Source organism: Lissotriton vulgaris, chromosome 10 (genome assembly GCF_964263255.1).
Source record: "Lissotriton vulgaris chromosome 10, aLisVul1.2, whole genome shotgun sequence".
In the NCBI taxonomy this organism is placed as follows: domain Eukaryota; kingdom Metazoa; phylum Chordata; class Amphibia; order Caudata; family Salamandridae; genus Lissotriton; species Lissotriton vulgaris.
In genome coordinates, this window is record NC_141698.1 from 541,936,495 (window position 1) to 541,949,627 (window position 13,133).

Sequence of the window (13,133 nt, forward strand, 5' to 3'; positions counted from 1 at the left end):
CCACTAACTACAACCGCACCACTAAAAGCGTCTCTAAATGCTGCAGCGAGACTCATCACTGGGTCAAAAAAGCACTCCCACATCACCCCTGACTTGAAATCCCTGAATTGGTTGCCGTTTGAAGCCAGAATACATCTGAAAATCGCCTGCATGACACACAAGGCGGTACACCTAAACTCACCCGGCTACCTTGCTCAGAAATTGACAATCTCTGGGGGAATCAGAAACACGAGAGGCGCAAACAATCTTCTGCTGAAACCTCGAAGATTCCGGAAGGAAAAAACATACAAGCGCTCTCTCAGGAATGGCGCCTAAGATTTGGAACTCACTCCCTCCCGAAACCAGGCTTATCTCCTCCACTACACTCTTCAAAAAAGAAGTAAAAGCTATCCTCATGGCTAAATACACTTGAACTACTACCTCGAACCCTATTAACACCCTGCAATGATCTGTATTACTTGCTTGACCCCTTTACTTATTTGTACGAGTTGTCTTATCACCCACTTGATTGGCTTTGCAGTCACCCATTTGTATTATTTGTACTGTATGATCTACTGGTTTACTTATTTGACTTTGTTCCCTCATGTACCCTTCTGTACTGTGTGAACTATTGATTTACCTATTTGACTTTGTTCCTCATGTACCCGTCTATGTAAAGCGTTCTGATATCTGCGAAGATCTTGTTCGCGCTATATAAAACTCTGAAAATAAATAAATAAATAAATAAATGTTGCTCTTTTTATTGTTAGCAAACATACAGTTGCAATAGTCTGTCTAACGGGACCTTCACGGTTGATGAGGCCTGGATATGCATAGCTCCTCAATGCAATGAATCGGCGGATTATTTTAGACAGGACTTTGCTGGAGATTTAAGGAACATGTGGGGGTTCAAGATGTTGGATTGCACGCCTCCAGTAGAGCTACTGTTTCACACTTACTGGTAGAAAATTTAAGGTGAAGCCCATTAAAATGCTTTAGTGTGATTACCTGCTCCATGCATATAAATGCATTCAACCTGAATTGTCTTCTAATTCACTGAACTATGCGTTACTGTTGCTATGCACTGTTCTGGAGGCCCTAATACATTGTGATGCTGCAAATAATTTGTTCAAGCTGTAATGCACTACTTCATTGCCTATTGTTGACATTATGGTTCCTTTGTGAAGTCCTAAAAAAGTTGTCTCTTAAGTTTATGCAGGAATCAACTGAAACTTTTTGACCAACACAATAATGTGCCTAAAGAAACTATTACTACAAATACAGTACATTTTCATGGACCCAAAATTGAAACTTACTTAGGGACGCGTAATTTTATGTGAATGTAGTGGTCACCGTAGCCATAGCTGTTGACCCTTGGAATGCCTTTCCCACCCATGCGAATCCTCTGGTCAGCTTGGATACCAGGAGGGATCTATGAACAAACAGGAATATATCAAACATATTAAATTAAAAGCCTTTAGAATAAAAGCAAACATAATATAATCCTTTTGTATTTCAAATTTGAATTTTATTATTTACAGTAAAGATGCAATCTCTCCCTCCCATCCCTCCCATCCCCCCCCCCCCCCCCCCCCCACACACACACACAACAATAAATGGTTATTTAAGGCAAGTGTTGGAAAAGACAAAAAATGTATAAGGCAGAAACCCATTAAGAACAATTTGTCAGCAAACTCTCTCAAACCCCCAAATATCAAGTTGAAACCCTAGGGATAGTGGGACCAAACCATTTCTACTTGCAACCTTGCCAAATGGCACTTTTCATAGCATAGTGTGAGGTTCTCGGTCCAAAAATCGAATGCTGCTTCTTTCAACCAGAGTAAAGATGTTTAGATTACAAAGCATGCACAGAGCAACTAATACTCAAATTAGTTATTCTTCGCTCAGACAAAAATACCAACAATCTGCTTTCATCATTCCTGCCAGGCTAAGAAAATTCTTAGAAAAATCAGTGCTCACTAAGATCTATATTGTTGCAAAAGCGCTCGCTCCCTCTCTTCCTTTTTCCCGGCCCCCTCCCTCCTCCCTCCCCCGTATTGATACGGCGCTGATGGAGGCCCTCTCCTGCCGGGTGGTGCTGGTAGACACAGCATAGAAGCTCATAACTTAGGACAGAGCTGGGGCATGTAAGAAACATTGGGTACTGCATTGGAGTATCGCAGTTCTCCCTCTCTCCACGTTCCCTGAGGGTGCACCTTGCAGGATCAGAGGCTTGCGCCACGGTTGGCTATTCTTTGGACGGCGGGAGAGTACTCCAAAGGCAGAAGAGAGCGGCTGTGGGCCCATTAATGTGCGGCACTGCCGCAGGACTGCAGTGGGGACCCTAGCGCTGTGCCCTATGCCTTAACATACCAGAGCCCGTGGTGTGGTGGGGGGAGTGTGCTGAACGCACAAACAACCTTGGTCAGCAGTGCCTGGGCTGGCCAACTCAAACACGTAGTGTGTTGGTGTCTCAATTGGACGGGCCATGGTCCGGAAAGGGGCTAAGGCGATGGAGGGCCGGGATGGCACGGCCGCTGTGCAGCAGACGCAGGACATTGTGTATGGAGAGGCACTGTCTGGGGCAGCTGCGTCGAACCCCGCCGGGGTCACCAAACAGACAAACTGGATTTGATCCTACAGGAGATTAGGGAATCCAGGTCAGCAATGGAGTTACAGCTTGGGGCCCTTACCACCAATCTCTCCTTGCTCAAAGCGGACCACAATAAACTGGCTGATAAAGTTAAGGATCAGGGCATTGTGGTGGCAGATCTCACACCAACAGTGGCAGAGCACACTACATCTATTCAGCAGTTGCAACAACAACAGGTTGCCTCCTTGATGGACCGCGTGGAGGATGCGGAAGGCCGTAATCGACGCAAAAACATCTGCGTCATTGGCCTTCCGGAGCGATGTGAGGGGACCCACGCTGCAGATTTCATGTAACAATGGTTCCGAGACCATGTCACCGTGGAAGATCTGTCGCCATACTTTTGTGTGGGAAGAGCACACCGCATCCCCACTGGAAGGCCTAGACCGGGATGCCCGCCCGCCCTCTGATCGTAAGGATACTTAACTATCGAGACAGGGACATACTCCTGCAAAAGGCAAGAGAGAAATCACTTATACAATTTGAGAACCGCCGCATATCTCTGTACCCGGAATATACTAATGTGGTGCAAAAACAGAGATCCTCATACCTGGCAGTAAAGAGGAAACTCCAAAAGGCCAAGCTGAAGTGCGCGTTGCTATTCCCTGCCCGATTAAAGATCGTGTATGACAAAAAAATGCACTTCTTCGAGAGTCCCACAGATGTGGAGGAGTGGCTCAAAGTGATGGGCATCAAAGGTGGTCAGGAGGCGACTCAGGACACATCCGCTGGCGGATCTCGGACCGGCTCGGACCATGGAGCTGGGAACTCTCCGGCTCTGGAGAGGAGATCGGGACGACTCGGACCATCGCGGGAGCAGCAGAAGGATGACCAACTGGGAGTTCTTGAACTGGTGAGCAACTTTCGGGAAGATCAGGAGAAGATCAACACTGACGACAGCACGATCCATTCTGACTCGGAAAACAGCGTGCTTTAATTCCCAACTGTAACGCCCAGAGAGGCAGATGACCTATTGGACAATTAAGAGTCTCTGAATCCCGGATGGGAGCAGACGGCTCGCCCGAAGAGCTCGGATATCCTTTTTTCTGTGACGTCTACTGATGCTTGTAGATGTATAATGCAGGAGGGACCGGGGGGGACTGAGGAATAATTTCAAGTTTAGATCCTACGAGGTGGGTACCAGATATATTGAATTTAAGGCTGTGTATATAAGGAGGGTGAGACCACCTTGGCTATTGGGCCCCGATAGACACTGAAGTTCCCCTATTAGGGTCCTCCGGAAGATCACTAGGAATATTCTCCTGACAATGGCACCCCTGGGCTGGCACACCGTTGAGCCGGCTTCACCTAAGTGAACAGTTGTGATGACTAAGACGGTGCTTGGCCGCACCCCCACTGGCGCACGCAACAACTGTGTTTGGATCATGTTGTTCATAAGTTTTCTGTTCGGCTCAGCAGTGCTGTTTTGCTGCGCCAAGTTAGTTCAGCATTCAGAAGGGAATGTAGATGGCTCCTGGTTAACACTCATATTATACTTCGGGAAGGTAACACTAACACTCCGAGACTGTTTAGATGGGGATCATGGCTGACACAACAGGAACCTACAGATTCACTACCTGTAATGTGCGCGGGCTCGGTGCAATCCAGAAGAGGCATCGAATTCATGCATTTCTAACAGCACACACACACATCACATTTATGCAGGAATCCCGCCTAGCAGCATCTGAAGCTCAGACACTGAGAAAGAGATGATGGGGCACCGTTTACTCCACGGCCTACTCCGCCTTTTCCAGAGGGGCGACCATATGGGTCCGACATGGGACACCCTTTGGAGAGATAGACAGAAGAGTGGACGATCAGGGGAGGTACATCATGGTGAAGGGTACACTGGATGGCACACTATTAGTGATAGGCAGCATATACCCCACAAACTTTCACTAAGATACATTTCTGGGTGAGGTAGGGCGGGCACTATCGGACTGGACGGCCATCACATGGGTTTTAGGCGGTGACTGGAACATGGTATTAGACTCGACTCTGGACAGATCACACCCCCCGCTCCAAACGACAGGGGTAACCTAGCTGACCGAGCCGTTTCGGGCCTGGGTGGCAGTAGGGGGACTAGTGGACACCTGGCGAGAGATGACCCCGCTACATAAAGAGTACTCATACTACTCCCCAGTGCATGACTTACACACACGAATAAATAGATTTCTGTGCTCCAAATCCCTAGTGAATAAGACTAGTAACATGGATTACCTAGCCAAAACATTCTCAGATCATAGACCTCTAACACTTGACCTCTTATGGGGTAGAGTGTCGTCCCCGGTGCCCACCTGGAGACTTAACCCTCAGCTGTTGGAGGATGGTCCCTTCCGTACGTCCCCGTTTGAGGCCTTAACTAATTACTGCCTTGAAAACTGGGACTCCGCCACATCAAACCTAGTGGTGTGGGATGCTATGAAGGTAGTAATACGAGGTGCAGCCATTGGTCAGTTAGAAGGGGCTCGACAGGAGATCCACAAGAAACTCTGTGACATAGAGAACTGACTGAAAAAACTGGAGAGGGAGGCAAGTTTGGATCCGGGGAAGAAGGGAGAGCTAGAAGCCGGAAACATAGATCATGCAGAAATCTTAGAAACTCTGAGGGTCATTGATAAAGATTGTTTACGGTATCAACATGCTGAAGCAGATAGGTCTGGCGCCCTGCTAGCCCGACTGATACAGGACAGCCCAGAACCCCCAGTGATTACCTAGATTCGGGATGGATCAGGCCACATAGTACATACACAGTCCGAGATTAATAGGGCATTCTACGACCACCTGAAAGCGCTATATGCACCCTTCCCCACGGAAGACCCAGACCGCCTGGCGGAATTCCTTCGGGATCTGCCTTTTCCGACTATCAGATGATGTACAGAGAGAGGTGGGGGCCCTATCACAGAACAAGAAATTAGAATTGCCATCCGATCCCTCAACCTTAACAAGACACCGGGTATAGACGGACTCCCGGTGGAGTTTTACCAGACTTGCGCTGACATCCTAGTGCCTATACTGGAAAAAATATACCGGGAGGCATTCGAGGCAGGCCACTTGCTCGCATCACCGATGCAAGCCCTGGTCATATCCATACCTAAGCCTGGGAAGGATACACTTGACCTGACTAATTACATGCCCCTGTCAATGCTCTCAATAGAGTATAAGATGCTCAGTAAGGCCATTGCCCTGAGGATACAACCTCATCTTTCCACCCTGGTGCATCCAGACCAGTGTGGCTTCCTCCCGGGAAGGAGCACCTCCCAAAACATGAGAAGACTCCACGCCCTTATGACAGCTACGTCACAGGAACATACTCGGGCAGGATGTATAGCACTGGACCTCAAACAAGCGCTCGATTCATTATCGTGGACGTTTATTTTCGAAGCATTGCGGTGCTTCGGTTTCCCAGAGTCCCTACTAAAATGGATAAGATTATTATATACATACCCCTCGGCCCGAGCGCGTACGGGCCGGTACATCTTAGACAGCTATTCGGTGCATAGGGGTACACAACAGGGCTGCCCCTTGTCGTCTATTCTGTTCTTATTAGCACTGGAACCCCTGGCCATAGCCATTCGAGCCAGAGGAGAACAGATGGGAATTTCAATAGGAGGAACCCACTATCTGATATCGATATATGCAGACGATATACTATTGTACACCTTCAGGAACCTAGAAGGAGATCACTCCACCATGTCTGACGTTTTTAGCAGCTTCAAGAAGGTGTTGGGTTTAGCTATTAACCCTGGAAAATCCAACAGATTTTACTTCGATGACCTGCCACACCCTAACTTCCTTCAGTTTGGAGGATATCAGATCCCGGTAGCCCAGACCACGTTCAAATACTTGGGTATACAAGTGTATAGATTGCCTGAAGACCACATAGAGGATAATGTTAAGAGAGCAATTGCCGACCTCTGCAATAGCGTAGGGTTTTGGACGTCCCTGCCCCTGTCTGTAATGGGGAGAATCGCCATTTCCAAGATGGTTGTGCTCGCTCGCATATTATATTATTTTTTTAATTTACCGGTCATTCTTCCACCTCAAATTTTTAATGCATTGAAAACGATTCTGATAAGTCTCATCTGGGGAAGCGGGCGGAGACGTATCAGTCTCAGGAAGCTCCAACTAGGAACTAGATTGGGAGGCCTGGGAGTGCCAGACCTCCGCGATATTATTATGCAAGTCAACTACAGTGGCTAGCGAGATGGGTAGCAGGAAGGAACCTGCATGAAATAGGCTACACGAAAGAAAAGCTGGCGCAGGGAGAATTGCATTCAATGTTATTGCCCAGGGGTAGGCCCCCTCCAGATTGTCACCAGCTTCTACATACAGCCCTGATGTGCTGGAGAAAGGCAATAGCATACACATCCACGACTGTACCTTCCTCTGTTAGGCATCCCAACGACACAGGGCAGACTCGCCCAACGCAGATTGCGACCCTGGACAGAGGCTGGAGGGGCAGACATAGGGGCATTTTTCGGAGACGACGCCCTGTTGGACGACGACACCTTCGTACAAATCACGTGTGCTCCCCAGAGGTTATACCTATTACACGCCACGGTATCGCATTACATAAGACAAACCTGGGCTCCGCAGAGGCCGAAACCCGCACAACACGAACTACTCCATTTATTATACTATATGGGCACAGGGGGACACCTGGTACGGTGGCTTTACACGGGAATAAGAGAGCAGGCGCTACCCCACTCAACACACTTAGAGATATTTGGGTACAGGACACGGGGGAGGCACTGACAGACAGAGACTGGAAAACTATTCTCGAACACCCCAGGAAGGTATCTAGGAATGTTTAATTCAAATTTATACAAGTCATGGTCCTACATAGGGCGTACCTTACCCCCAAAGGGTGCATAGATTGTTCCCAGACTCCCCTTATCACTGCCCACGCTGCAGGGAGATCGAGGCTGGCCTGCTGCATATGCTGTGGGCATGTCCACGAATACGAAGTTACTGGGCAGAAATATGCCTGGTACTGCATACAATCATAGCCCTGGCAGTACCAGAGGAAGCTTTTTTTTGATTTCAATAAGATTTTATTGAGAAAGAATGTTCCAAGTAATAAAAAACCAAGTACAATAGAGGTGATACATTCTGACATAAGTGAAAAGGAGAAGCATATACATCACTTAAGAAATAAATAAAATAGATGTAAATAAAATTAAAAGGAAAACAATCAGTGCGAAGTTGGGAGTATGAACCATTATCGACTGTCAGTAATCGAAAGCAAAACGTATCACTCTCTAAAATTGAGGAAGGGGACAAGGGAGGAGGTAGAAGAAAAGAAAGAAAAAAGGAAAGAATGAAGAGAACACAGCAGAAAGAGAGAACGGGATGAGAGGACAGGAAAGCTGAAAGAAGAGAAAAAAGAAGGATTCCCACATGAGCGACCCAATGCACTACACAGAACAAGCAACAGTTAGACAGACGAATCAACAGGGAATTGATGTACTAACCCTTTCGAGGAGAGTTCCATATAGTCATCCAAGGCTTTCCAAACCCCTTTAGAGATGGAAGGCGACAGGTGTGCTAGATCTACTGAGGTGTGGGCACTGCGTAGGAAGGATACCCACGCCCACCACGTATGGTAAGAGACAGCCGAAAAGGATTTCCATTCCATAAGAATGATTTTAACCGCTACAGTTAAGAGAAGATCTAACAGTTGTAATTCTATCGGTTCTAAAGGAAGAGGAGTAGGAGCAGCCAAGGGGCCTAGTAGGACTATGGGAAAGGAAAGCTGGAGTTCAATATTAAAAATAAGGGATAAATGTTGCTGAATAAGGTCCCAAAAAGGTTTAAGCAAGGAACAATGATAAAACATATGTGGAAAATCACCAGTCACCAAGCCGCAACTCCAGCAAAGGTCGTCGTCTTTAAGGTTGAGCGAATGAAGACGCGCAGGCGTCCAATGGAGAAGATTGATCGAGAAAAATTTTGATTGCATTAGGGAAGGAGCTATTTTATTACGGAGAGCCAATTTACCAATGGATTGCCAAGCTTCGAATGAGATATGATCTGTGATGTTGTGGTCAAAATGGCGCGACCATTTTTGTTGTGCCACCGTCTGATCAGGAAGCGAAGTGGAAGACAAAAACTTATACATTTTGGAAGCAACATGACCAGCTTTGATCCAAATGTGGAAAAGCGAAATGGTGGAGGAGGAGGGGTGAAGACGAGTTTTAGAAACAGCAACCTTGATTTTCAGAAAGGTATAGAAGTCAAGATTTGTTAAAGAGTGTTTATGTGCTAAGGTAGAAAAAGGTAAAGGGTCACCAGAATCACTATATAAATGTTGGACAAGAGAGATTCCTTTTGCAGCCCAGTAAGACATGAGGGTGGGAGAAATAGTAATCTTGATTTTGGAATTCCTCCAAATAGAAGACCACCTTGTTTTATGCAAAGGCATTGCCATTTTCCTATCTAATTTTTTAATTGCAGTAATCGTATCAATAATGATAGAGCGGGAAAACAGAATATGCAAAGTGGATGTAGTACAAAGAGAGGGGAGTGGCAAAGGTGATGCTAATTCCTGTTCTATGAGTATCCAGGAGGGGACATGACGAGTTGGAGGAGAAAACCAAAAGGCACCTTGAGAAGCCAAGAAAGCAGTCTGGTATTTCTCCCAGTCCGGAAAGTTACAGCCACCCATATCACAAGGTCGACGTAAATATTTATATGCTAATCTAGCTCGTTTGCCATTCCATAAAAATTTAGAAGTGAGAGTATCAATTTCTCGAAAAAAGGAATCAGATAATTTAAGCGGAAGCATGGAGGAAACAAAATTAATAATCGGCGTGATCATCATTTTAAGGGTTTGTAAACGACCCCACCATGAGATATGTTTTGGAGACCACGTATCTAGAAGACGACGTACTTTGGTAATAGTCTGAGATTCATTATAAGCAACGGTTGCATGAAGAGTAGAACAGAAATAAATTCCCAGATATTTGAGATGTGTAGATTGCCATTTAAAACCTGCCGAGCCCATATGAGCAGGAAAGCAATAGGCATTTAAAGGGAACATCTCCGTCTTATCTTTATTTAGAGTATACCCCGATACTGTTGAAAACAAGGAGATGGTGTCAGAAATAGCAGGGATGGCCAAGGCGATATCATCTGAAAAAATAAGAACATCGTCAGCGTATGCGGCAGTTTTAAGGCAGTGAGAACCAAAAGAACAACCTTTAATATTAGGATGTAAATCGATCAACCGAAGAAGAGGATCAATAGATAATAAAAATAAGAGTGGGGAAAGGGGACAACCTTGTCTTGTGCCCTGGCAAAGATTAAAAAATGAAGACGTAGCACCATTAACTCTAATGTTAGCTTTAGGTTGGGAATATAAAGACATTACCATATTAATAAAAGAATCTCCAAGGTTACGAGCACATAGGACAGCTCGAAGGAAAGGCCAAGAAACCTTATCGAAGGCCTTTTCTGCATCAAGGGCCAAGGCCACGGCCGGGAGTTGGGAACGTTTGGCAGCACCGATAATATGACAGAAAGTGCGGATATTGTCCCTTGCCAGACGACCCTTAACAAAGCCAGTTTGGGAGGGATGAACAAGGTGGGGAATAAAGGATTCTAAGCGCTTAGCCAGGATTTTAGCAAAAATCTTTGCTTCCATATTTAGGAGCGAAATAGGCCGGAAGTTTTTAGGATCCGAATGGGCCTTTCCTTCTTTCGGAATCACAACTATGGTGGCTTCAGCAGCCGTACCAGAAACAGAACCATCCTGAACAAAAGAATTAAAAACAGAGTGTAACTTAGGGACAAGCAACGGAAGAAAGGTTTTATAAAATAATATTGGGTATCCATCCGGGCCAGGGGCTTTCCCAGAACGGGTGGCCTTGATCGCAGCAACAATTTCCTCGGGAGAAATAGGTTCGTTCAGGATGGAGCGATCTTCCTCAGAAACTGACTGAATCGGAACCGATTTTAAAAAATCTTGACACTTGTCAAAAGAGGATTGGTTAGAGGGGGTATACAGTTTGTTATAAAAATCGCGAAAAACTTCCAGAATTTCCTCCGTTTGAAACTTTTTAGAACCACTGTGATCTGTAATAGAAGAAATTTGTGAGGACTTAAAAGAGAAATCTTGGAATTTTAAGGTAGCAGCCAAAAGTTTCCCAGCCCGATTCTTCAAAAGTAACTTTTTGGACTTTTGTGCTTGGACACCAATATGAGCCCGTTTTGTAACAATCTTATTGTATTTGTATTTTAGAAGCTTTATTTGTTGTAGATTAGTGGGATCTTTGGTGTGTCGAAAGGAAGCTTCTAGAGTTTTGATTTCAGATGATAAGTCAGTAAGTTCTTTCTTAATAGCAGAATTACGTTTGGACATACATTTAATGACTTGACCCCGAAAAGTGCATTTAAAAGAGTCCCAGAGAGTTATTGGAGAAGAAACAGAATCCTCGTTTTCACGGAAAAAAAGTATCAATATCTGTAGAAAATTCCGCCACTTGAGAGGGATCATGTAAGACTTCAGTGTTTAATCTCCACGAACGACCACGTGGTTTAGGAGCAAGGGAAGACAGCGTAAAGGTGACCGCGGCATGATCAGAGATGACAATGGGGTGTATAAGCGGAGAAGAAGAAGAGGAGACAAGAGAAGAATGAACTAGGAGATAATCAATACGAGAAAAGGAGGAGTGTGGCGAGGAGAAGAAAGAGAAATCACTACCAGTGGGATTATGAAGACGCCAGATATCTTGAAGGTGAGAGATGGAACACATGTTAAGTATTTGTTTGTGTGCTTTTGGAGGACGAAACTGAAATGCAGAATTCCTGTCTAAAAGAGGATCCATTGGTAAATTAAAATCGCCACCAACAATGAGATTGCCAGCATGTGGGGTATTATGCAAAATTTTAGTAATGGATTTCCAAAACGCTGGATCATCAATATTCGGGGCGTAAATATTCATAACATACAAATCATGTTGTCCATCCGACAGTTTAGATAAGAGCCAACGACCTTCAGAATCATGGTCAGAAGAGAGAATTGATAACCCAGAATTCCTTGAAATTAACGTAACAACACCATTCCGTTTGCCAGAGGCATCGGAACATGAAACATCCGATACCCATTCCTTCTTCAAAAACAGCGCTTCTCTGCTAGTGATCTTGGATTCTTGAAAAAGAACTAAATCTGCAGAGAGGGACTTACAGTAATCCAAGAGTTTAGACCGTTTCACCGGGTGATTTAAACCCTTAACATTAAGGGATAAGACATTTAGACCTGGCATGTAACAAAGGAGGGATCAAAAGAAGTCAACACTGATAACAGAAAAAGAACGAACATGAAAAATATAAGGGACCAACTGTTAATCAAAAGAAATTCTGTGGGAGCATCCATGTGGGAGAACCAGGAGAAAGAAAGAAAAAGAAGAGATGAAAATAGAATAGAAAGGAGATAGAGAGGAGGCAGGAGGGGAGGTCTAAAAAAGACCCATATCATGCAAGGGAGAACGTGGAAGAAGCGAGTACGGAGCCCGTACTGCGAGCATAAGTGGGTAAAAAGGAGTAGCCCAATACTAAAAAACAGCGAATGATAATAAGAAAAGCAAGGAACCAATAACACCGGAAAAAACAGAATTATAATGCAAATAGTAAAGTGAAAAAGAAGAGAGTACTTCAACATCGAATGGAGTAGCAATATCTTAGCGAAAGTAATATCTATACTAAGCAACAATATCAGAAAAAATAGTAACAGTGTAATTTCGTACGAAAACACTAACCAGCATATATTAGCAAGTGAATAGAACACATATTATAAAAAGTTACAACATAGTTAAAGAATAACATACCTGCATATGAATACACTATGAAGTGAATTAACAGAAGTAAGAAAAAGAGATGCGTGAGAGAGTGGAAAAAGAGTATTGTAGATAAAAAGAGGGAGAGAATAGAAGGAAGAGAACAAGTATAGTAAACAGGAGAGCAAATAAAGAAGAGAATTGAGCATCAACCATAATATAAGGGCATCCTCTCGGAAGATATATGTGAATAAAAATGCTAGTGAAAGAAGTACTAATACGCTAATCATATAAGAGAAGTCTTAAACAGTAGATACATATAATGCAGGTAAAACGCATATTCAAAATAGTAACATCATAAGTGAAGGACAAATTATGACAGTAAAAGAGAGGAATATGAAACTAAGTCACTGAAGGAAGAGAATAGAGAGGTAAGGGAACTCGGATGAAAAAAGAGATGGGAAAAGACTCGGAATAAAAGAGGAGTAACAATGTTGAAGAGAAATCAGGAGGAATTGAAAAAAGGACGACAGATAGGAAGGAAGAAGAGAAGAAAAAAATGGAAGGATAAGAAAAAAGAACTGTCGTAGGATAAACAGCAAGAACATATATGTTGCGAAAAATAAGGAAAGATGAGAAAGTCGAGAATAGTGTGAACGAAAGAATGGAAACGTTAGGACGAACAGTGTCAGGAGAATAAACAGACATGTAAGTTAGTTGGAGTA

General features: G+C 44.4%; 1 protein-coding gene across 2 annotated transcripts in view; it reads right to left on the reverse strand.

Moving 5' to 3' along the window:
- Positions 1-13,133, reverse strand: part of DNAJA3 (DnaJ heat shock protein family (Hsp40) member A3) — a 243,444-nt gene that overhangs the window by 74,838 nt on the left and 155,473 nt on the right. For both annotated transcript variants that reach the window (XM_086941384.1, XM_086941383.1), the window contains exon 9: positions 1,296-1,411. In XM_086941384.1, coding sequence (XP_086797510.1) covers positions 1,296-1,411 — 116 coding nt within the window. The remainder of the gene's footprint in view (positions 1-1,295; positions 1,412-13,133) is intronic.